The 23,018-nt window shown below is 37.2% G+C and overlaps 1 protein-coding gene across 4 annotated transcripts in view; it reads left to right on the forward strand.

Moving 5' to 3' along the window:
* Window positions 1-23,018, forward strand: part of DOCK1 (dedicator of cytokinesis 1) — a 489,239-nt gene that overhangs the window by 143,104 nt on the left and 323,117 nt on the right. For all 4 annotated transcript variants that reach the window (XM_063307343.1, XM_063307344.1, XM_063307341.1 and 1 more), the window contains exons 25-27: window positions 2,400-2,506; window positions 14,448-14,575; window positions 18,529-18,624. In XM_063307343.1, coding sequence (XP_063163413.1) covers window positions 2,400-2,506; window positions 14,448-14,575; window positions 18,529-18,624 — 331 coding nt within the window. The remainder of the gene's footprint in view (window positions 1-2,399; window positions 2,507-14,447; window positions 14,576-18,528; window positions 18,625-23,018) is intronic.

Genomic DNA, 23,018 nt, shown 5'->3' on the forward strand with positions numbered 1-23,018 from the left:
TACCTTGAATTTGACCCAGAAACAAATTGGTAACCAGTGCCGCTCACAGAGCAGAGGTGTAACGTGTGTTCTACCACAAACACACATAACTGCCCATGCCACTGCATTTTGCAGCAGCTGGAGTTTCCAGATACTCTTCAACGGCAGAGTATCAAATACTTTAATTTCCTCTGAGGATACTTTCTGTTTTTCCTCATGTTCATGCTATGCTATTGAAAGATTAGAATAACAAATAAATATCATAATGAATTTGAGAGTTTGAAGAAAATCAGGATATTAGTTGCTGTACTCATAGAAAGTATCTTTGCATATTTTCTTCGTCTCCCTCTATGCCACTGCCCAGTTGGGAGTGTACATAAAATAGGGGTGGGGTGCAAAATTTCTCCTCTGAACTTGGAATACAACATCTCTTGTCAAAATATTTGGACAATGAGAACTAAATGCTCCCTCATTTTTCATCCCACAGCTGCAAAATTTGGGAACCAAATATTTATGGCTGTGTAAAAAAAAAAAAGGTTGATGCTGATTGTTACCTACCATACAATCTAAACTGAAACTTAGATTATGATCAGCCTAGCAGCAGAAATACACTCTTCTAGCAAATGGCTTGAAGGTTCTTCCTAATGCACATGTACAGTGCACAGTTTTTGATTTGAAAATCTGCTTAAAAAGGAAACCCTCCCCACAAAACCCCACAAAACCCAGCTTCTGTTTCTGGCAGCCTGAAAGATCAAGACCCTGGTAATACTGTTTGCAATATACTTGTACAGAACACACCTTAACCTAAAAAAGAAAGTATGACATGCAGAGGACACAAGGACAAGGGCATTACATTAGAACCCATTATTTTAGGACCGAGCTAACTTTAAATAATCTTTAAAAAAACTGTAAATTTAAGATAGGTAAACTTCTCCTTCCTCCCCCATCTCTTCAGTCCTCAAGAAGCTGCAGCCAGTGGCTGTGATGGTGGGACTGTTGCTTTCTGTTTTATTGGTGAATGCTTCCCTTAAATATCTATGGCTTGGAGGACTTTTTTTAAGGTAAACACATGATCGAAGTATGCAGAGCATGGCCTCTGGATTTATTTCCAATTCCTTTACCATCAGTGGCCATAGGAGGTGCCTACATAAAGTAACGTGTGTCTCTGTGTGTTTCTATTTTCCCTTCATTTTCTGTCTTTGTGTGTATATGTGCAGCGGAAAGCACAGGACAGGCTACATATGTACCATTCTGGGCTATATGTCCAGGAGGAAGGGGTTTAAGAGTAGAACATTCAATGACTACTTAAGCTGCTGGCCAAATTATTGGAGGATTTTTTTTCCTGGAATGTTTTTCTGTCTAACCCCAAGCTAATACAGCCTGTGCAATCTTACCCTATATGAGTAGAAGCCTGGGTAACTTAGAAATTACCTTTCTGCCCATCATCCCTAGGCAACTGGGAGGGCAAGTAAGGGTCCCATCTATCAGGAGCTATTTTACAAGGGAGCCTGATGTCAGGTTTCTCTGTAGCAGCTTCCCTCCTCTGGAATTGCTTGCTCCCTGCAGCATGGATCACCCCCACCATTGTGGCCGTCCAGAAGCAGTTAAGGCAAGCCTTTTCTGCAGGGCCTTTGGGGATTAATTTTATACAGCAGTACCATTTTTCTATAATTCACTAATTTAGCCTTTTATCGCCAGTTACTTTTTTCATCAATTTATTCTGATTTTATATTCTGATTTTATTATGTAATTTTTGTAAGGTGCTTAGAGTCTGGTTGGTTTCAGGTGGTCAGATAAATAAATGAATAAATAAAAATGTTTGCATGCTTCTAGTCCCAATACACATGGGCATTTTGAGGAGCAAAAATAATTATCTGACTGCTATCTTCTACAGGTGAACCTTTGTATTAAAGGTTCCGATATGCTACTCTATATAGGAAAGTTGTATTAAAGGTTCCTATATGCTTCTCTATAAAGGAAGCATGCATTAATTACATAGTGGGGTTTCAATTCATTTATTATCTTGTGATGAAGATGAGTTGCAGATTATTAAATACTGAAGAAATGGATTGAATACTTGTAAAGGTTATACAGAACATATTCCACTGACTATTTTTAACATACCATTTTAAAAAAATAGAAGCAAAGAAAACCATAAATATTTGATGAAAAAATTATAGTTAATGGAAAACCTGGATGATGTTTACTTTTCAGGTTAAATTAATGCTCAGGAGCAAGAAATATGTTCGGTGGTTTCACATGAGTTTTAGAAATGTATAAGGAGTTAACAAGTTTACACATATAAAAGGGGATCACATGAATTCTTAATTGCCTTTCAGAAGATTCTTGGATTTTTACATTAATGTCCCAAAAGCTCTAAATAAAAAAACACCTTATTTCTTTTTTTCTTGTTTTGCTAGCAAACTATTTACAGATTTTATACTGAATGTTCCAGTGGGTCGTCTCACAATTCAGAAGCTGTACTGTTTGATTGAAATAGTTCACAGTGATCTTTTCACGCAACATGGTAAGAAAAAAATCTTTAAATAAATTTAAAAGTAATTAAATTGCTACATGGTTTGTTATTTGTCAATCTTTGTATTGGCCTGCTGTGCCATACTACATATAGCAGCTGAGAAAGATCACTTCATTACCCATAAAGGTAAAGGTAAAGGTTCCCGTTCAGTCGTGTCTGACACTAGGGGGCAGTGCTCATCTCTGTTTCGTGGCTGAAGAGCCAGCATTGTCCAAAGACACTTCCACGGTCATGTGGCCAGCATGACAGTCACGGAACACTATTAATGGGTAAATGTATATACTGTCATGGAACGCTATAAATGGGTAAATGTATTTAGAGAGAAGCTAATAATATTAATTACAAAACAGGTAAGTAACAGTAAAACATAATCTCTGTCTTTTGCGCTCTCCAGTTCCCCTCCAGGGTCTGTAATTCATGGGGAAACATACTTTGCTGGTGAATCTGAACAGACCATAGCAAATCAGAAGTGAAAATTAAGCAAAGTTTCCAATTCCAGTTAAATATATATTCTTGTTCTCCCATTCCATAACTTGCCTATTTCAAATGTAATTATACAATAAAATAATTTTCAGAGGCAGATTGTGCCAGGTTTGATCAACAGTCCAAGAATAAAATCCATCCTGCAGCATGCAAACCACTTTTGTAACAGGTCATTCTGTGAACTCTGTCTAATCCTGGTATTTAATTCACTTCAGTTACATAGACCAGAGTATGTGACCAAAGTTTTGGGTTAAATATGGGCTACCATTCATATCTCTTGGCTCGTAATATCAAGCAGGAAGGCGATGGCAATAGAGAACTTGTGACTGCCCCTTAGGCAACGCTTTTTTGTTTGTTTGTTTTTATATATACGTATATACACACCCACACAAAACTATGCAAGGTACAATGGCGAGAAAAAAGTGTGAACCCTTTAGAGCTTTGTGTAATCCTGTAGCACTGTGACTTATAATTTAATCTGAGCTTTATTTAGGTCCTAATAATAGATTAAAAAATTCTGGCTAAACAGACAATACCCAAAACAGTGTATTATGTCTTTTATTGAACATATTGAACCAAACATCTTTTGGAAAACAAATTTGTGAAGCTTATGGTAACTGGTTGCACCACCTTTACAGATAGTTCTAAAAAATTACTTTCACTGCTTTCTGTCATCAGTGTAGCAACCATTATTCTATTACAGTTAGTCTTGATAATATTTAATATTTAATTTTAAGAATCAGTACTGATTTTCTTTTTGCTAAGATAAAAAAGACCTGTTTTGTTGAACCTTTGTAAAAGGCATTGCTTTCAACTGAAAAGCTAAACCGAAATGCTTAACATTATTTTTAAAAGCAGCAAGTGCTGATTTTGAAATATTTGGGTGACCCATGATGGAAAGTTTTCAGTTCAATTCTTACAAGTCACTGCTCTGAATTTTCAGGATTTGTGAAGCTGCTTCTGGGGGGAAAAGGCTCTGTTCTTAGAAGTTTGTAAAAATCATTGGCTGCTCCCTAAACCAAGTCACTGAGTTACATCTCCTACAAATGAGTATCTGCAATAGATGTTACAATATATTCCCCACTCTGAACAGAATAATGTTCCTGTTCAAGGCTCCAGCTACTTTTAAACAGCAACCTTGCAGTGCTGTTTTTCATTGTTTGAATTCACCCATAAATGCTAAAAGATTCAGATTAAAAGTTACCTTCCAGCTCCATCACTGATGACTTTGTGGACAGTCTTGTCTACCATAAATTATAGTGTATATCCATCTCTTACAGTAGATTAGCTTGGGGGTTCAGCTAGCTTAAAGCAGCATCACCTTGCATACCGAAGATAGACTAAACAGTTGAACAATCCGGAATGGATGGTGTACAAGCAGTGGGGCTTGGGTCATTTGTGGAATGAGCCACCACCACTGAGGACTCCAGAAAGCTGTGCTTATGACCTAATCATTATATAGTCACTCCAAGTCCTGGGAGCTCTTAAAGTTTTCTAAAAGAAAAACAGTTATTTTTGTTTTATTTCATAAAGATGTGTGTGTGTGTGTGTGTGTGTGTGTGTGTGTGTTCCTGGGTAGAAACCAATACCTTTATACCTAGCACAGAAGCAAAATGATTTGCTGCTTAGGATATAAATTTGGGGGCTGATAAATTAATTGAGGTCAGTGGTTGAAGATGATGCAGAAAGAGAAATGGGAAAATAAAAATTCTGGAAGTAATTTTACATTAGGCTATATGTTTTTGTGTGTGACTATCACATACAAGCACAAATATACACCTGTTTTCTTTTAATAAAGCACACCCAAAATAATGAAGTTACTTAATATAAAAAAGTTCTCCACCTTGATGAAACATTATTTAGCTGCTGACTGTAGGTCAAAGGAACACATTTCTTTTGAAATGGTAATTAATGATAATGTAGTTGAATTGTCCTCTGGTGTAATTCTCTCTTACAAAGTTCTTCTCTTTAGTAGCTTAAATCATGTGATGGCAAGTAGCTAGTATTGAGCATTCAGAATGACCTGCAGTACTTAGCAGAATGATATTCTTGTCCGATTATTATGTGAACAAAGCTTTTAGTTTTATGTTGACATCCTTAAATCATCACTGAGCAAATTTGGCTAACTCATCCTAAGTAATTCACGATTTCATGCTTGATTGGTTTTACACAAGGTCAAAAGTGAACAAAGGATCTGTTAATTAATATTGTACAAAATATTAATTCCTTTGTTTGCTATGGTCTTTGTGGAAAAGTGAAGTCATAATATTCGAAAAAATAAATCAAGTAAAGTTGGCAACCAAAATCAGACTGATAAATAGGCATCTTTGAAGTTGAAAGGTGTATAAACTGCAAATATCCCATCCAACATCAACTTCAAATGTTATGGTATGTATGTCTTGGTAAAAATACATCCCTTCAAGAAGCTTATACTGACCAGAGGAAAGCATGCTTTCTGTTTCACAGTGAATGTTTCCTGGAATTATTTTGAAAGGACTACCATGATAATGTTTCCTATTTTAATAATGTGTTTACATCTCTAGTTCCTAATTGCTTCTTGCATTCTTATTAGAGTAATTCAGACTTATATTGGTGAAATAATGCAATATCTTGCTTGTACAAACAAGGGGGGGGGCACCTCTAATACTAGCCTAAATATGCAAATGCGGTGAATTAGTTACCAGCTGGTAGTTGTTATTAAGAGAGACTGATTTGACCTTATTAGAAATACTGTAACTTCACCCAAGAATGTCCTTGTAATAATTAGACATATATTTTATTCACTCGACTTATAGATGACCTCATTGTTAGGCTTCACAAGTCATAGCTTGATTTGATTGGCCAGCATATTGTTTCACACACTGAATAACTAAATCTTACCATGGAATCCTACCATGTTTCAGAATCTAGAATATGTAGTTGGAGGAGGTTGTCTAGTAGAAGAACACCTTTAGTTCCAACTCAAAGTGATTTTCAAGTTCAAAAATAAGATATAAATAATGGGAGAGTCCTAACTAGATTCACAATTTTTATCATCCTACTGAATTTGTTCATGAATCTGTTCTGACTCTACTCAAGATATATTGGTGGCTGCATTATTCCTTTTTTTCCTTAATTGGTTTTAATAGAGAAATATTGGAGCTTTTTAAAAATCCTCAACATGCCAACATGGACCACTTTTTCAAGAGGGCACTATTAATATGGCTAGTTGAAGAAGATCTTGAATGGTATAAATATTTTTATAATTTAAATATTATAATGTACACCTTCTAACCCCTTGTTCTCAACTCTAAGATCTGGTCATTGGATTCTTGGTGGCCTTGGTCTAAGGTTGCTGCTGCTAAATGCCAGGTCAGCTTGTAATAAAGCTCTCCTCATTTAAGATCTTATTCTGCAAGAGAGGGCTGATCTAGCTTGAATTACTGAAACCTGGGTGGACATGGAAAGGAGGCTTCCCCTTTTGGAAATGTGCTCCAACCCCCGCCCCCCCATCCCCCAACACCCAGGTTTTGAGTGTGGCATCAGCCACACTCCCAGGGCAGGGGTAGGGAAATGGCTATTGTTATCTGGGAGATTCTTGCAACTTCCAGAGGCACTGGGCTGCAGATAACAAGATGTAGGACCTTATTTTAGAGGTTGGCTTTAGGGAACAGGTGGGATTGCAACTTCTGTATGGAGTTCTCTGCTGCAAAATGGCATCCCTGATTGAGCTGCTTGATTTGGTTGCCAGCCTGGCAATAAAGTTTCTCAGGCTTATGATACTTCAATCTGCAAATCTTGGATGCTGACTCTAGAGTCTCAAGTCATTGGGGTCCTGACACATGGGGAAGGGGTGTGTGAGAGAGAGAGACACACACATACACACATTGGATTGTGTTTTTGTCTCAGGGCAGTGGTGATATGTTCTGGAGTTTGGGGATGTTTCTGTTTAACCCTTATCATGGACATACCATTCTTTGATTGCTTTGGAGTTCTCCCTACTGCTCCCCATCTGCAGGGAGGTGAGACCGATTTGTCTGTTTGCCCCAGGTGCCTTGATGGATTTGGCTGTGTTTTAGGCAGCACTTGGTAGAAATCCCAAAGATCTGGTGCAGTTTCACTACTTGGAATGAGGGGATGGCAATGGCCTTAGTCTGGATTGTGTCTGCACAGTCATTTTCTGTTTCTGGATCCCAGAGGATCCCCTGGTTTCAGGCATTGGATCTGGAGTTGTATGACCCATTGGATGAGTTTTTCCCCACCACTTATGTTTGTATGTTATTGTTTTTGATTATGATTTTTATTTGTGTTTTATTATGTAGTTTTTATTTATTACTGCTGTTGATAATATATACTGCCCTGAATTATGTGCTGAATAAAGCAACTATATGCATTGATTGAATAAAGAAATAAATAAAATAACCCCATTGGGAAGTGTCTGTAAGTTAACTGAGATTATTTGCAGGAAGTATGCTTTCATTGTGTATGTATACACTCTCACCCCAGTTCCTTTTTTACCATTTTATCAGTCATATTTTTGGGAATATTTTCATGTTTTTTGTTAGCAATAAAGGCCTTTTTTGTTTGCCTTCTTTTCTTTGATTTATTTTCATTGTTTAATTTACTTTTGTTCTTTAGTAGGAAAAGCAGATGCTGTAGAGAAAAATTACAACCTATTGATGGTTGTTCACATTTTTTGCTTGGGCAGGAAATGCAAAGTCTACTCTTACATTCAGCCAGAGGCTTATCATACAGGCATACAGAATCAAATTTCCTTAATTATAAGCATTCTTGTAAGTGTATGCAATTATAACTCTAGACTCTTTTGCAGTCACCTTTGCTTCATAGTCTAGGCTACTGTCTACTGAGATGCCTTTTTGTGGGGCTGCTTGGGTGCCAATAACAATGTCCTCTGATTCAGGTCTCCCAGGATGCCACCTTCTTTCTCTTCCTGATCTTTAGGAAGCCTAGGAGATTCCTCACCACTTAGGAAAAAACCCAGGAGAGTTAATAGCAACAAGACTACCAATGGGGAATTGTAAACATCTCTTAGTGGTTCAGAATTTTTGCCCCCCAATCCTGAGATTTTTGAGGAAACAGAACTTTCTTCGCAGGAGCTAGAAGCCCCCAATTACAAGGGACACCTATTTTTTTCAGAATTCTTCTTTTCTCTTCTATTTAAAATAGTATTGTGTACTTCTTCCAGCTGATCTGCATAACAGGCAGCAGAGAGGAAGATCTTGTGCTGTCTTCCATGGGTGCCTAGACAGTTTTTTTTTCCAAAAGATCAACCAAAACCTTGGCAGTTCATTTTCCAAATGTGTTCAGGAATATATGGAAGAAGGAATGGGCAACTCCAGCCAGAATCAAGCAGTGTTATAGACTGAGATACAGGAATTCTCTTCCCACTAATATAATGGAACAATTAAATGTTCCTTTGGTTGATGCACCTATTGCAACCCTCACATACTTCACAGCCAGCAAGAGAACAAAAATGGTCCTTCACAGGCAATTCAAAGCTTCATTGCCCACTTTTCACACAGCAGCTACAAATTTTTCGTTAGAGCAACCTCTGTGTGAGCAGAGGAAATGGCAGGCATAGATAATATCCCTAAACTGAAAAAGGATGTAGAAGAACATTTCCTGAACAGCTGCTCTTCTGGCAGATTCTTTGCTTCTGAGCCATGCTGTTATGGCAACAAACTTGGAAGCTAGGAGAAATTTCTAGCATACAGTTAGCATGAGGATACAGGTATACAAGCTTGTTTTGAATCAGTTCCTTTTATGGGAATAAAGTTTTTTGGGAAATATTCTCATGTTGTCTTCGTTGAAGTGTATAACAAAATTCTTTTTCTAAGGGCAAACAAAACTGGAAGGTTTTGCAGTCCTTTCAATCTAACTGATACACTCTGAAATATTTCAAGGAAATTTCAGATCCAAATGATCTGGAACATCAAGAATCTCAAATAAGACCCGTTCACTTTAATCTGATGCCAAAGCCACGGAGGGTTATTGGAATTTGTGGGAGACAATGGCCAAAGGCTATGTTTAGAATTTGCTTGGATGCCAAGAAAGAAATTTGTGGCATCATGTTGTTCAAGACAGATGTCAGTTTTCTGGAGCTTAATCCAATTTTTTTTTGGCAGTGAAAAATTGAAGGGAAAGCATATACTGATAAAAATAAATAGTGTTTCTAAACAAGCTTCTTCAGGAAAGGGTTGTTACCTTGTCATGGTGCTGGAGCTTGAGCACCTCAATGATGCCATGAGCTAAACCGTGAAGGGCCACCCAAGATGGGAAGGTCATGACAGAGAGGTCAGACTAAATGTGATCCCTGGGGAAGGTAATGGCAACCCACCCCAGTATTCTTGCCGTGAAAACTAAATGGATCAGTACAACCAGAGATATGTTGGTATACCATCGGAAGATGAGACTCCCAGGTCGGAAGATGGTCAAAATGCTACTGGGGAGGAACAGAGGATGAGTTCAACTAGCCCCAGACGTGATGACGCAGCTAGCTCAAAGCCGAAAGGACGGCTAGCGGCCGACAGTGCTGGTGGTGAACGGCGAATCCGATGTTCTAGGGATCAACACAACGTTGGAACCTGGAATGTAAGATCTATGAGCCAGGGCAAATTGGATGTGGTTATTGGTGAGATGTCAAGATTAAAGATAGACATTTTGGGCATCAGTGAACTGAAGTGGACTGGAATGGGCCACTTCACATCAAATAACCACCAGATCTACTACTGTGGACAAGAGGACCACAGAAGAAATGGAGTAGCCTTCATAATCAATAGTAACGTGGCTAAAGCAGTGCTTGGATACAATCCAAAAAACGATAGAATGATCTCAATCCGAATTCAGGGCAAGCCATCTAGCATCACAGTGATCCAAATATATGCCCCAACCACAGATGCTGAAGAAGCTGAAGTAGAGCAGTTCTGTGAGGAACTGCAGCACCTACTGGACAACACACCTAAAAGAGATGTTATTTTTATCACGGGAGACTGTAATGCTAAGGTGGGCAGTCAAATGACACCTGGAATTACAGGTAAGCATGGCCTGGGAGAACAAAACGAAGCAGGTCATAGGCTGATAGAATTTTGCCAAGACAACTCACTCTGCATAACAAACACTCTCTTCCAACAACCTAAGAGACAGCTTTATACATGGACTTCACCAGATGGACAACACCGAAATCAGATTGACTACATCCTTTGCAGCCAAAGGTGGCGGACATCTATACAGTCGGTAAAAACAAGACCTGGAGCTGACTGTAGTTCAGATCACGAACTTCTTCTTGCACAATTTAGGATCAGACTAAAGAGATTAAGGAAGACCCACAGATCAGCTAGATATGAGCTCACTAATATTCCTAAGGAATATGCAGTGGAGGTGAAGAATAGATTTAAGGGACTGGCCTTAGTAGATAGGGTCCTGGAAGAACTCTGGACAGAAGTTCGCAACATTGTTCAGGAGGCGGCAACAAAATACATCCCAAAGAAAGAAAACCAAGAAGGCAAAATGGCTGTCTGCTGAGACACTAGAAGTAGCCCAAGAAAGAAGGAAAGCAAAAGGCAAAAGTGATAGGGGGAGATATGCCCAATTAAATGCAAAATTCCAGAGGTTAGCCAGAAGAGATAAGGAATTATTTTTAAACAAGCAATGCGTGGAAGTGGAAGAAGACAATAGAATAGGAAGGACAAGAGATCTCTTCCAGAAAATTAGAAACATTGGAGGTAAATTCCAGGCAAAAATGGGTATGATCAAAAAGATGGCAAGGACCTAACAGAAGAAGAGATCAAGAAAAGGTGGCAAGAATATACGGAAGACCTGCATAGGAAGGATAACAATATCGGGGATAGCTTTGACGGTGTGGTCAGTGAGCTAGAGCCAGACATCCTGAAGAGTGAGGTTGAATGAGCCTTAAGAAGCATTGCTAATAACAAGGCAGCAGGAGATGACGGCATCCCAGCTGAACCGTTCAAAATCTTGCAAGATGATGCTGTCAAAGTAATGCATGCTATATGCCAGCACATTTGGAAAACACAAGAATGGCCATCAGACTGGAAGAAATCAACTTATATCCCCATACCAAAAAAGGGAAACACTAAAGAATGTTCAAACTATCGAACAGTGGCACTCATTTCACATGCCAGTAAGGTAATGCTCAAGATCCTGCAAGGTAGACTTCAGCAATTCATGGAGCGCGAATTGCCAGATGTACAAGCTGGGTTTACAAAAGGCGGAGGAACTAGGGACCAAATTGCCAATATCTGCGGATAATGGAAAAAGTCAGGGAGTTTCAGAAAAACATCTATTTCTGTTTTATTGACTATTCTAAAGCCTTTGACTGTGCGGACCATAACAAATTGTGGCAAGTTCTTAGTGCTTTGGGGATACCAAGTCATCTTGTCTGCCTCCTGAAGAATCTGTATAACGACCAAATAGCAACAGTAAGAACAGACCACAGAACAACAGAGTGGTTTAAGATTGGGAAAGGAGTACGGCAGGGCTCTATACTCTCACCCTACCTATTCAACTTGTACACAGAACACATCATGCGACATGCTGGGCTTGAGGAATTGAAGGCTGGAGTTAAAATCGCTGGAAGAAACATTAACAATCTCAGATATGCAGATGATACCACTTTGATGGCTGAAAGCGAAGAGGAACTGAGGAGCCTTATGATGAAGGTGAAAGAAGAAAATGCAAAATCTGGCTTGCAGCTAAACCTCAAAAAAACCAAGATTATGGCAACCAGCTTGATTGATAACTGGCAAATAGAGGGAGAAAATGTAGAAGCAGTGAAAGACTTTGTATTCCTAGGTGCGAAGATTACTGCAGATGCTGACTGCAGTCAGGAAATCAGAAGACGCTTAATCCTTGGGAGAAGAGCAATGACCAATCTCGATAAAATAGTTTAGAGCAGAGACATCACACTGGCAACAGAGGTCCGCATAGTTAAAGCAATGATGTTCCCCGTAGTAACATGGCTGCGAGAGCTGGACCATAAGGAAGGCTGAGAGAAGGAAGATGGATGCTTTGGAACTGTGGTGTTGGAGGAAAATTCTGAGAGTGCCTTGGACTGCAAGAAGATCAAACCAGTCCATACTCCAGGAAATAAAGCCAGACTGCTCACTTGCGGGAATGATATTAAAGGCCAAACTGAAATACTTTCGCCACATAATAAGACAGGACACCCTGGAGAAGATGCTGATGCTAGGGAGAGTGGAGGGCAAAAGGAAGAGGGGCCGACCAAGGGCAAGGTGGTTGGATGATATTCTAGAGGTGACGGACTCGTCCCTGGGGGAGCTGGGGGTGTTGACGACCGACAGGAAGCTCTGGCGTGGGCTGGTCCATGAGGTCACGAAGAGTCGGAAGCGACTAAACAAACAACAACAAAAACAATCTTATCTGAGTAAGCACTAAAAGACACACTCCAGGATTCTCAACAGGGTGGAGTGAACTCTTAGTTAATAAAGGTGGAACATTTATAGGAGTCTCTAGTTACTTGGCTCAGCTGTATTAAGTTGTTGAAATGGCATCTCAGTATGCCAGTTCTCCATCTGCTAATGGAGATTCTTGGAGAAAGCTTGGCTTTCTGAATGTAGACTCATTCATAATGAGTTAGGTTTGTAATACTCAGGTTCAACATGTTTTCTCAAAGTTTTTGTCTCCAGACACAAATGGAGTCAATCTGTTTCCCAGTACACAAAAAAGCTGCTTTTGTCTTTATGCCTCTATTCTTCCATAGATATATAAGCCCAATAAGCCAAAACATAGGTCATATAAGTGACAATGACTATGAAAGTCATTCCTAAACTATGTAGTTCCTTCTGTGAAGAGTACAAGCCCATTTAGAGTATGCAAACTGTCCAATTCCATTACCTGGAGATTTCCCAGCTATAAGGCATTCATTTTAATATGATCCAATGAATTACTGCATCTAGGTATCAGTTTAGAATATGTACTATCTCTTGATTCAAATGTTATGGTGGAGAATAGGGTTCATTACCATATTGACTCTAATGGTCTCATATGTACTGAGAACAAGGTGGTGCCCTGTGGCACTCTGCAGTGTAACTGTCAAGCTGATGAGGCCCACTCAGTACTACTTTCTGAAGCCATCCCTTCAAATAAGAGTGGAATCACCATAGAATAGTGGTCCCAACCCTTACTGAAGGGAGATTGTTTAGAAGTATAGTCTGATGAATGGTATCAAAAGCCACTGCAAGGTCATGAAAAATCAACAGTCATACTCCCTGTCTCCTCCTGCCCCCAAGGAGGTAGTCCATCAGAATGACCAAGGCTAATTCAGTCCCAAAATCAGGGCTGAATTTAGATAGCATTGGGTCAAAATAATTCCAGAAATGTCTGGAGCTGGACAGACAGTGCCCTCTCCTTTATATCTTGCCCAGAAATTGGGTACTAATGAATAAGTGTTAGTTACTATAAACCTCTAGATTCAAATCAGGTTTTATTTTTTATTTTTTAATCTTTATTTATTCTAAAGATTCCAGTATGCAAAACTGTGTCCACCACTTCCTGGATCTACCCAGACATCCTCCCTCAGTTATCTCAAATAAGCCAGATGGGCAAGGCTTAAGTATGTATTCCTAGGTTTCAGGACTGCTGTACAAGACCATTTAGCACTGAAAGGAAAATAGGAGTATTCACTAAGAGCATGTGCAGTGAGGACATCCTTCCTACCACATGCTCAGCTGTTGGGGTTTCAGCAAAGGTGGAGCCCTTCAAATGAATCAGTGCACTCATGACCCTTGACCAATCACAGTTATAAGGAAGCACTAGTTTGTCTTAGTGTATTATATCTTTTATAAGTATTAATATTATTGTATCTCACACTATATTTGATGGGAACAACTTTGAGCAGTCTATGAAAAAAAATTCCCCTAGAAGGCCCTTAAGATCTAGTTTTGTTCCTAGGCCTGGGGTGAGTGTGTTTGTGGAGCCTCTGTTGTGCTTTTTGAGTGTTATGGTTGTTTTTTAGATCAGGCTGCTATATTTTGTTTTTTTTAAATGTTTTAATTGCACAGTCTGATGCCGCCAGAGTCTTCTGAAGTAGGCAGCCATAAACAACAACAACAGCAACAACAACAATAATATACTTAGATATATTTGGTGTAATTTACTCAACAAGTTTCAAAAAGGCAAATATATCTCTTTGGTTGAGTGATCACCTATATGCTATTTACTATGTTTTAGATGTTCTTAGAGATATATAATAAATAAAAGACTACATGGATATATTTGGATATTAGAAACACTGTAGATAATATATTAGTAAAACCAATTTGCTATTTTTAGAAATGTGACTTTGAACTTTGACTTTGTTATTTTTATAGATTTTGAGACACTTTTATTTTGAAATTTTGTCATAAATGAAGCAATTTCACAGATATTGCTTGATTCTATTTCCTTTCCCACCCCTTTCCCTGATATGTAGACTGTAGGGAGATCTTGCTGCCAATGATGACGGATCAGCTGAAGTATCATTTGGAAAGGCAAGAAGACCTGGATGCCTGTTGCCGATTGCTCAGTAATATTCTTGAAGTTCTATATAGGAAAGATGTGGTTAGTAACCATTGTATATATTTAATTCTGACATTTTGAATTTTTGAAACTGCTATGAATAAAACTGAGGTTTAAAAAATGGAGCATTTGTTTTTCTAATAATGCCATTCACCTAGAGTTCTGCTTTGAATGGAAAAGGTGAAAAGTTGGTATTATGGCATGTATTTGATATGTCATTTATACCTAATCTAATATAAAGTTAATATAAATTAAATTTATAATTAAATATAAAGTTTGCTTAGGAACTTGAAGATCCAGAACTACTGGAATGCAAGCACTTTATTTCTCTTTGCAGATGTGATAGTTGGTAAAGAATGAACCTCAAGCTTTCTCTTGGCTGCAGTTAAGCACCACATTTCAGATGGTCTATACCATTCAGTAGGGATGCTGTGATAAAAGTGTAGTCTCTGTTTCAGTAGTTCAGCAGAGACTGAGCTTTAGCACCTTATCCATACTCCTTTATCCATGGACTAGATTCGTATAGATAACTACATTTTTTTATTATTCAGTTTAAGGGCTGGTTGGTTTTTGCTGCTTCAGATTGCATTTCCTGACATACTTAGATTCCTAAGAGAAATACGAGGAAAACTCAATGGGAACTTACTTAATAAGCCCAGAGCTACCCAGAGTTGCTTAGATGAGATGGGCTGCCATACAAATTGAAAAACAAACAAATTAAAATAAAGCTACTGTCTAGGAATTAAGAGGTTTCTTAACAACATTCCTAGTTGCAGTGAGAACAGGAATAGAAAATTATGCAGTGTGGCCTTGTGAGTGCTGCTGTATCCATCCATCCATCCATCCATCCATCCATCCATCCATCCATCCATGTGCTGTTCTACAAGGAGGACTTTGGGTTTTCATGCCATAGTCTTTTGAAAATGGCTTTTAATTGTATTTATAAGCATAGATGTTTGTTTAAAGTATGTGTGTGAGAGAGCACTGACAAGTTTTATTTTAAAGTTTTATCACCATGGGAAGTCCATTGCTTTTTTAGTTTGGCCTTGAAAATGGCTTGTCTTTGAAAAACACAAACAAACCTTCTTAGCCATGGATAAATCTTGTATGTTTGTAGGACAGTATGAATTATTAACCTGTGAATTTAAAATACATATCAAACCCCAAAATTGTTTTACCTTTTTAAAACAATGCATATCATATGACTATCTCACTAAAAGGAATAAACAGAGAATGGTTCTCTGAGAACTACACAATAGTCTAGGTATGGTTGTCCTTTTGTTACTAATACATAACACAGGAGCTTTCCCAGATGTCACAGATTGGGAGAAGGGATAATTTTAAAGCTTCCTGGCAGTCCCCTTTTCCTAAAATTTCCCACTAAAGAATAATTATGATAGCTGCTGCCACTCAGACTGTTGGCCAAATCTGAAAATTATGACCCTGAGATTGAATGATAAAGACACTGAGTTCACCAGTTGTGCTATTGTATAAAAATGAGAGAAGTTGTTTAAGAAATAAGATACTATCTGTTGAGCCTCTCGGCATGGGTCTTATTAAGCAGATACTTTAAAAGGCACTATTGCGTCATACCAAAAAGTGTGAATTCAACACACTCAGCTTAGCTATTCTTTTGTGTAGCTGTCAGTAACTGAATTTATTATTGCACTATATTGTTCCTAAATCTCAGTATGTAACTTTATCAGCATGAGGAAGCTCTTATGCTTGTTTGACCAAGTTTCTTTTATGCACTGAAAGGGCTTGGTATTCCTTAAGGATTAAGCAAGTGAACTCTTACCTTAAATGTAGCTTTTAGCATGCAAGATACACAGTATAACAGTGTCCTGTGTTTTAAACTTTCCTGCAGTCTTTACTAAATGTGATTTTGATTGGTAATACAATCCACTGGTGCAGGACTTAATATTTATGAAAAAACAAAGTTGGTTGCCATGCACCTTGGGGCGCAAGCAATTATCTTCTAGTTTCTTTACCTGCTGAGATTAGCAAAGTTGAAGACTTTTGCTTAGGAAGGTGCCAGCAGACCTGCTGAGAAGGCAGAGTAAGGAAGAGATGGATAGGCTGAACTGAGAGAACTCATTTTTGAATGGTGACAAAAGTCCATTTCCTAAGGAATTATTGGGAAATGGAAGAGAATATTTATTGGTGAAAAAATTAATTATGAGGGTCAGGAAGCAAAGAAACTATTAACAAGCACTGATGATAAAGACAATGAAACCAATTCATCCTTTCTTAAATAGGAAAATAAATTCCTTCCAAATACTGACACTTTTCTTTTGGTAATTTTTGCTTACACACACACACACAAATTATATAAAAACTTCTCTTTTAAAGCTGCCTTCAATTGCAATTGAATTTTGTTACAAAGGAACAAAGTTTGCTATTATGCCTGTTACATTTTTTGCTTGCTTGCTTGCTTTCATTCTTTCATTTATTTATTTATTTTCTATCCCGCCTTTATTATTTTTATAAATAACTCAAGGCAGCGAACATACCTAATACTCCTTCCTACTCCTCTTTTCTAGAGTTGTTGTGGGGAAAAGAGGAGGAGGGAGTATTAGGTATGTTCGCCCCCTTGAGTTGTTTATAAAAATAATAAAGGCGGGATAGAAAATAAAACAAACAAACATGCAAAAAAGTAACAGCCATAATAGCAAACGTTGTTCCTTTGTAACAAAATTCAATTGCAATTGGAGGCAGCTTTAAAAGAGAAGTTTTTATAGGTGCACATCTGTGAAAAGCGAGTTCTATGTGTTTGTGTGTTATTGCCAGTTTTCATAAGCTTTCAGTAAGGAATAGTGAAATTGGCCTTAGGGTTCTTCTAATAGCCGCATTTGTTTAATCTTTTAAGATCAATATTATTATTGTAACTGGCAGTTGGACTAAATTAGTTACAATTTTTTATTTCTTAGCTGTCATCTGCAACTGTCCTTTTGTTGTCGTTTCAATTATTGAACTGTCTTTAGAAGCTTCTCTATATCATTGTATGGTACCATTTGGAAGTAAACACTGTGCTGGGGCTTTGTACCATCTATAGCAATTAAACTTTCTTCCTGCTCTGCATTCTCAAGCAGATAAAATAGGGTTTGATAAGTAGATTTATTGCAAAGAATTAGGAAGTCATCTACATAAAGAAGTTTTTCATCAAAGAGCATCCTGGAATCCTGTCCTCTATATATGTTAGTCCCCAGGTTTAATTACTAGGCATTTTCCTCCCACCTTTTCAAATCAGTGTCTGTGCAGCTGTGCACTTCCAGTCTTGAAGGTTTTTATATAATGGTTTCCTCTAGTGTGAGAATCAGAGATTCCCTTTTTAGCAGGTACAACTCATACAGACTGCATGAAGGAGTTCTTTTCAAGTAGTGCTTCACTTTGCTGTATGTATGAAAGAGATCTTGGATACAACTCATGGATACAGATGCACCAGTTAAGTCTAGGAGTACCGCCTGTAGTTACTATTTATACTTGGCTTTAGCATGGAATACATCAGTTATTTATTTTTTAATCCGTTCAGTTCTCAGAGACTGGACAAGTCCCTGCAGTTTTCTTAGCAAGTTTTTTCAGAAGTGGTTTGCCATTGCCTCCTTCCTAGGGATATCAGTTATTAGGCCATGGCTATTAACATTAAAAGAAAAAAAAAGTATTTTGAGGATTGGCTATTCAAGAACATTATATATTGAAGATCCCAACCAAAGAAAGTTAAATAGATGTGGCATACATTTGGAAATGTTTGTTTTCTCCTACAATTCCCTTTTAATTAACCTGTCTACATCATTCAGAGATGGCCATAGAGCTGAAAAATTTTAATAGACTTCCTATATTTGGACACTGCTTTAGAAAATCAGTACTTTTGAGCATTGATTCATAGTGAGACTGAAGCAAAGGGATTCAAAATTGTTTGCTACATACATAAAGCTATTTAATCTTGAACTGCTTTTGGTAATTCTTGTGTGTGTTTGTGTGTGTTTTGCTTTTAGGGACCAACACAAAGACATGTGCAGATAATTATGGAAAAGCTATTGAGGACAGTAAACAGAACAGTCATATCAATGGGACGTGACTCAGAACTCATAGTAAGTGCTTTTTGGTAAATATACAAAAATATTTTTGCAATATAGGAAAGTGCATAATCCACTAGAGTTCCTTCCTGTAGGATCCAGTATGTTTACAACATTTGGGAAAAATCCTAATTGCTTGGTTAATTTTATTGGGATTTATACTAAACAATTTCCCATTCAGTTGCTTTGAGAGATATGAAATTGAACTATTGGTTCATTCTAATAAATAAATAACACTTTTGTATTTATGCAGTATTTTCATTTTATAATATCTAGGACTAAATTAAAAATTCTTTCTAAAATAGGAACTATAAAGCCATGATATATATTATTATTATTTGTATGGAATTGTTGTATTTTTTTCTATTATGTTAATTTTGGCTTCATTAAAAAAAATGGCTGAATATTTTTCTTCAGAATCTCTTCCATCTGTCTCACTTGTATCTATCTTCAGAGTTCCTTTTATTCTCAGCTCCTCCTATGAGCTGATGGAGGATGACCACTGAATTAAGATTGGAGGGTTAGCTGATAGAGAGTGACTGATGAATTAAAAAGGAAAATAACTTTAAAATTTAAAATAGACAAATTGGTGTCAAGTCATAGAAAAACAGTGAAAATATGGTATTAAATTATCCATACATTTCACAATAAAAGCATAATAAATGAATTGATTATAATATAACGAATGTAATCAGCTAGTAATCAGTGTAATAAAATGAGCAATCAGACAAAGAAGTTGGAATGTAAATGATTAAAATCATAATAAATGAAAAACTTTACATAATAAATCAGAAATTAAAGCATAATCAATGGCAAAATGTATATGAATTCAGATCAAAAGAAATTATATCAAATTCTAATCTTTATATACTCCATTCCCAGTGTAAGCATCTTTAAATACTGAGAATATTGAAGCATAAAGGAAAGTATGGTATGTGCTACTCTAGTGAAGGCTCTGAAGTTTCAGTTTGCAGCAGGGCCTTGCTGAAGAGGACTTCTTGTCAGAGAAGGTCTATATGAAGTAACCCCTCGAAACTGCTTCACAAAGTAACATGGTCTCCTTGTTTATTAGAGCGATGAGACCATGTTGCTTTCATTGTGCTGCTTTTTATCCCCTCTCAAACTTCTCCTGCAGAGCTGGCTGAAATGCTTCCAGGCTGGGTGACTTCAGCAAAGGCTACTTGAGCCCTGCAGCATCCGCCAAAGCTGTCCAGCCTGAACACCTCAGGCAGCACTGAGAGAAGCCTTCTTTTGTAGCACCAGCCGGAGACAGCTCAAGGCAAATTGTGTAGTCTCTTTGCCTTGACAAACAGAATCACAGTACCTTTTCTCTGCTAAGGCAGCAGTGAAAAGTTCAGAAAGGAAACATGTTAAAAGGAAGAAAAAATTTATTTTGCTTTTTAACCAAGTAAGAAAATTGAAACGATATATCCTGCCTCTGTCTGCAGGTGATAGTTTCACCTTAGTGGGAATGAAATGTCTTTCTTAAATTCATTTCTGTGATTACTTGGATATATACTGATTTGTTTAGAGATTTCGTTGTAGGTAAGATTTCAGTTAGTCCCTGATTTTAATTTCCTTCTTTGTTAGATATTGGAGTAGTCCTAATGTAGCTTTGTATGGATAAATGATACAAATACTTTATTTCCTAAAAATGATCAGGTTATTTTGCAGTTAAATCAAAATCTTATTCAATATTTCATGATAAAATGAGGTATTTCCTCTCATCTATATAAATAGGATGCCACATGAAAAAGACCTTCTTAAATATTTAACTGCAAATGTGCATCTGTGTTTGAGAGAAGTACCTCCTGTATTTCTAAGTCATGAAACCAGTAATTAGAATAAAGATGCTGGTTAAGTTTGCAGGATTATATATGAAATCGAGTTTAGGATCTTCGTAATGCTCCTTTCAAAACAAAAGTCTCCAAATTCTTATCTGGTCAAATTAACCTAGTCTACTCAATTTAATTTCATAGTCACAAAATATGTGGCTGATATAAATTAGCCACTAATCCTTAAAGACTTTGAAGCAGGAAAGTTTTAAGGAACAGTTGCTGTTCATTCTCTTTTACTTGTTTTGAAGACAGTAGCTTTAAATTTCCTGCCTGAAATCAAAGGAGACGTATTTTAGTAACATTGAATTGTCTCAGAAATACAAGAAAAAAGAATTTTTTGACAGAAGTAGCATAGTTTACTTCTAATTCATTCAGATGGGGAGCTTACAAATAATAGAAAAGGGTGTTTCTATCGCCCATTTGACAATTTTGTCTAGAATTCTAGCAATTCTAGCAAATGTGACAATTCTAGCAATTGTCATTGTTGGGTTTTATACCAGGAGAAAAAGAAATTCTGGTGTTTTCAGACATTTCACCTCTTGCTATTTAATTCTTTATTTTATTTGGCCTTTATCTGCTGCGGATTTTTTTTTCTTTTTTTCCCTCGTGTCTTCCAGTTTACAGTACAGAACTATAACCTGCTCAGAACAGATTTGTTAGGACCTATTCTTGTATTCTGCTCATAGCAGTATTCTCCTTTACTGACCTGTGACATGACTTGTTTCTTCAGTTATTTATATTTGTTTCAATTATATAACACCATATATCCTTAATATAGGACTATTACATTTATGTTATTGTATAATTAATGCATTAGCTAAACTTTATTGTGGCACGTGTGTTTAGCACCAGGCAGATTAATACTTAAATTTTAAAGCAAGCCTGGGAAGTAAAACAGTGAGCCCCCCCCCCCCTTTATGGATTGTGTTTTAGTGTTTGAGTCTTCCTTGGGTGCTAAAACTTTTTGTAATTTTAGTTGTAGTAGTTATTTTGTTTTACTGGTTTTTTTTGTTTAAAAAAAAGTCTTTTCAAGAGGAGGAAATGTAAGCCTCAAAATCCTTGGGCATATAAGCCCTAATTAGTAAGAAAGAAAGAAAATAAACAAAAATGCTTAGCCCTAAGATAAAACTATCAGAGGATGAAGAATGTTTTCATTCTGTTTCAATTTTGTATAATAGTTTTCTGATGAAATTGATTGAATTCTATCCAAATTATAGCCATCTTATTGTTAATTCAGTATCTTTGCCTGTTTTAGCAAAAGCGTCCACTACTTGAAATTGTCTAGCTGCTTTAATTTCTGTTTCCTTGGGATATTATTGGCAGTGCTTGAGCTTTTGAATGTTTGGATCCTTGTCTAGTAATATATATTTGTACAATTTTGTCATGCTGCTTAGACGTTTTGTTGATGCTTTTTGGAGAGAAGTAACATGTGATCTCTCTATTCTTTTAAGCAGCAGTACTGCTAACTTTAAACCAGTGCTAGCATGAGGAAAATGGGCTCATTTAGAACAGTGTTTAAATGAATCCCTTTAGGAAGGAAGGTAGGAAAAGCTATATGCTAGCAATTTCAATCAGTGTAAGATGAAACAACCCTCTCCAATCCCTTTTGGATAAAGTTTGAAGTTAATGGCTCTGATAAATGATCACTGTCTGGAAATTGGAAGGAGATTAGTTTCATTGATATTTTATGCTGTAAACCATAACATTTTCTTAGACCATCTTGAACCTTGATTTGGGTTTGGTGTTCTAATAGTTCAAAAAGCTTAATTCAAAATGCTGTTAGCTGTACTCAGGATGTAATCATTGGTAATACAAGAACAGTGTCACGTATTTGAAAAACAGAAGCAATTGGATTATACTAGTGGTCTTGAAAAGTAAAGTATGTATCTTCTAGCAGAGGGTGAATTTATCACATTGGAGCAAGTTCAGAATATGTGATCTTCTGTAACCTTTACCTTCATTCAGAAAAAATAGAAAGCAGCAGTGACCAAGTTTGGTTTCACAAACTGTGCTAAACCATAATCTGTTTTACATAATTGCAGCTTACTGTTTTGTGTTAATGTAGACAGTGTGGCTTGCAAACCATTGTTTATAGCTCAGTACAGTGTGAGGGACCAGCCAATGGTGAATTTTGAAGCAAACCATGGCTTATGGTGATATATGAATTTAGCCAAACATTCATTTTGATTGATTGACTGATTGATAGTAGAAGGGCGTTGCCATGTGTAAGGACTAATGCTGAAAAGGTAGGAACCAGCAGTTCTCAGGTTAGGCAGAACTGTTATTGAGTAGCTATCTCCCAATATCAAGGCCAGCCAAATTTCCGTTGATTTGAAAAAATGGGAGGAAAGGTCTAGTGTTTGAACTGTGAAGCAGCATGCATACCTGTCTACCCATGTGCAACTTGTATAACTACGCCATCTCTGTGAGCTGCTGCTGTCAACAAGTCCCTGAGTATGGGGTTAAGTGGCTAAAGAATTAAGATATATTACTGAGCCTGGCAAGAAGGCTAATATCATGCTTGTTTATTTTTTTGTAATATCAAGAATATCAAGAATTAACAACCATTGA

This window comes from Candoia aspera, chromosome 6 (assembly GCF_035149785.1).
Source record: "Candoia aspera isolate rCanAsp1 chromosome 6, rCanAsp1.hap2, whole genome shotgun sequence".
Taxonomy (NCBI): domain Eukaryota; kingdom Metazoa; phylum Chordata; class Lepidosauria; order Squamata; family Boidae; genus Candoia; species Candoia aspera.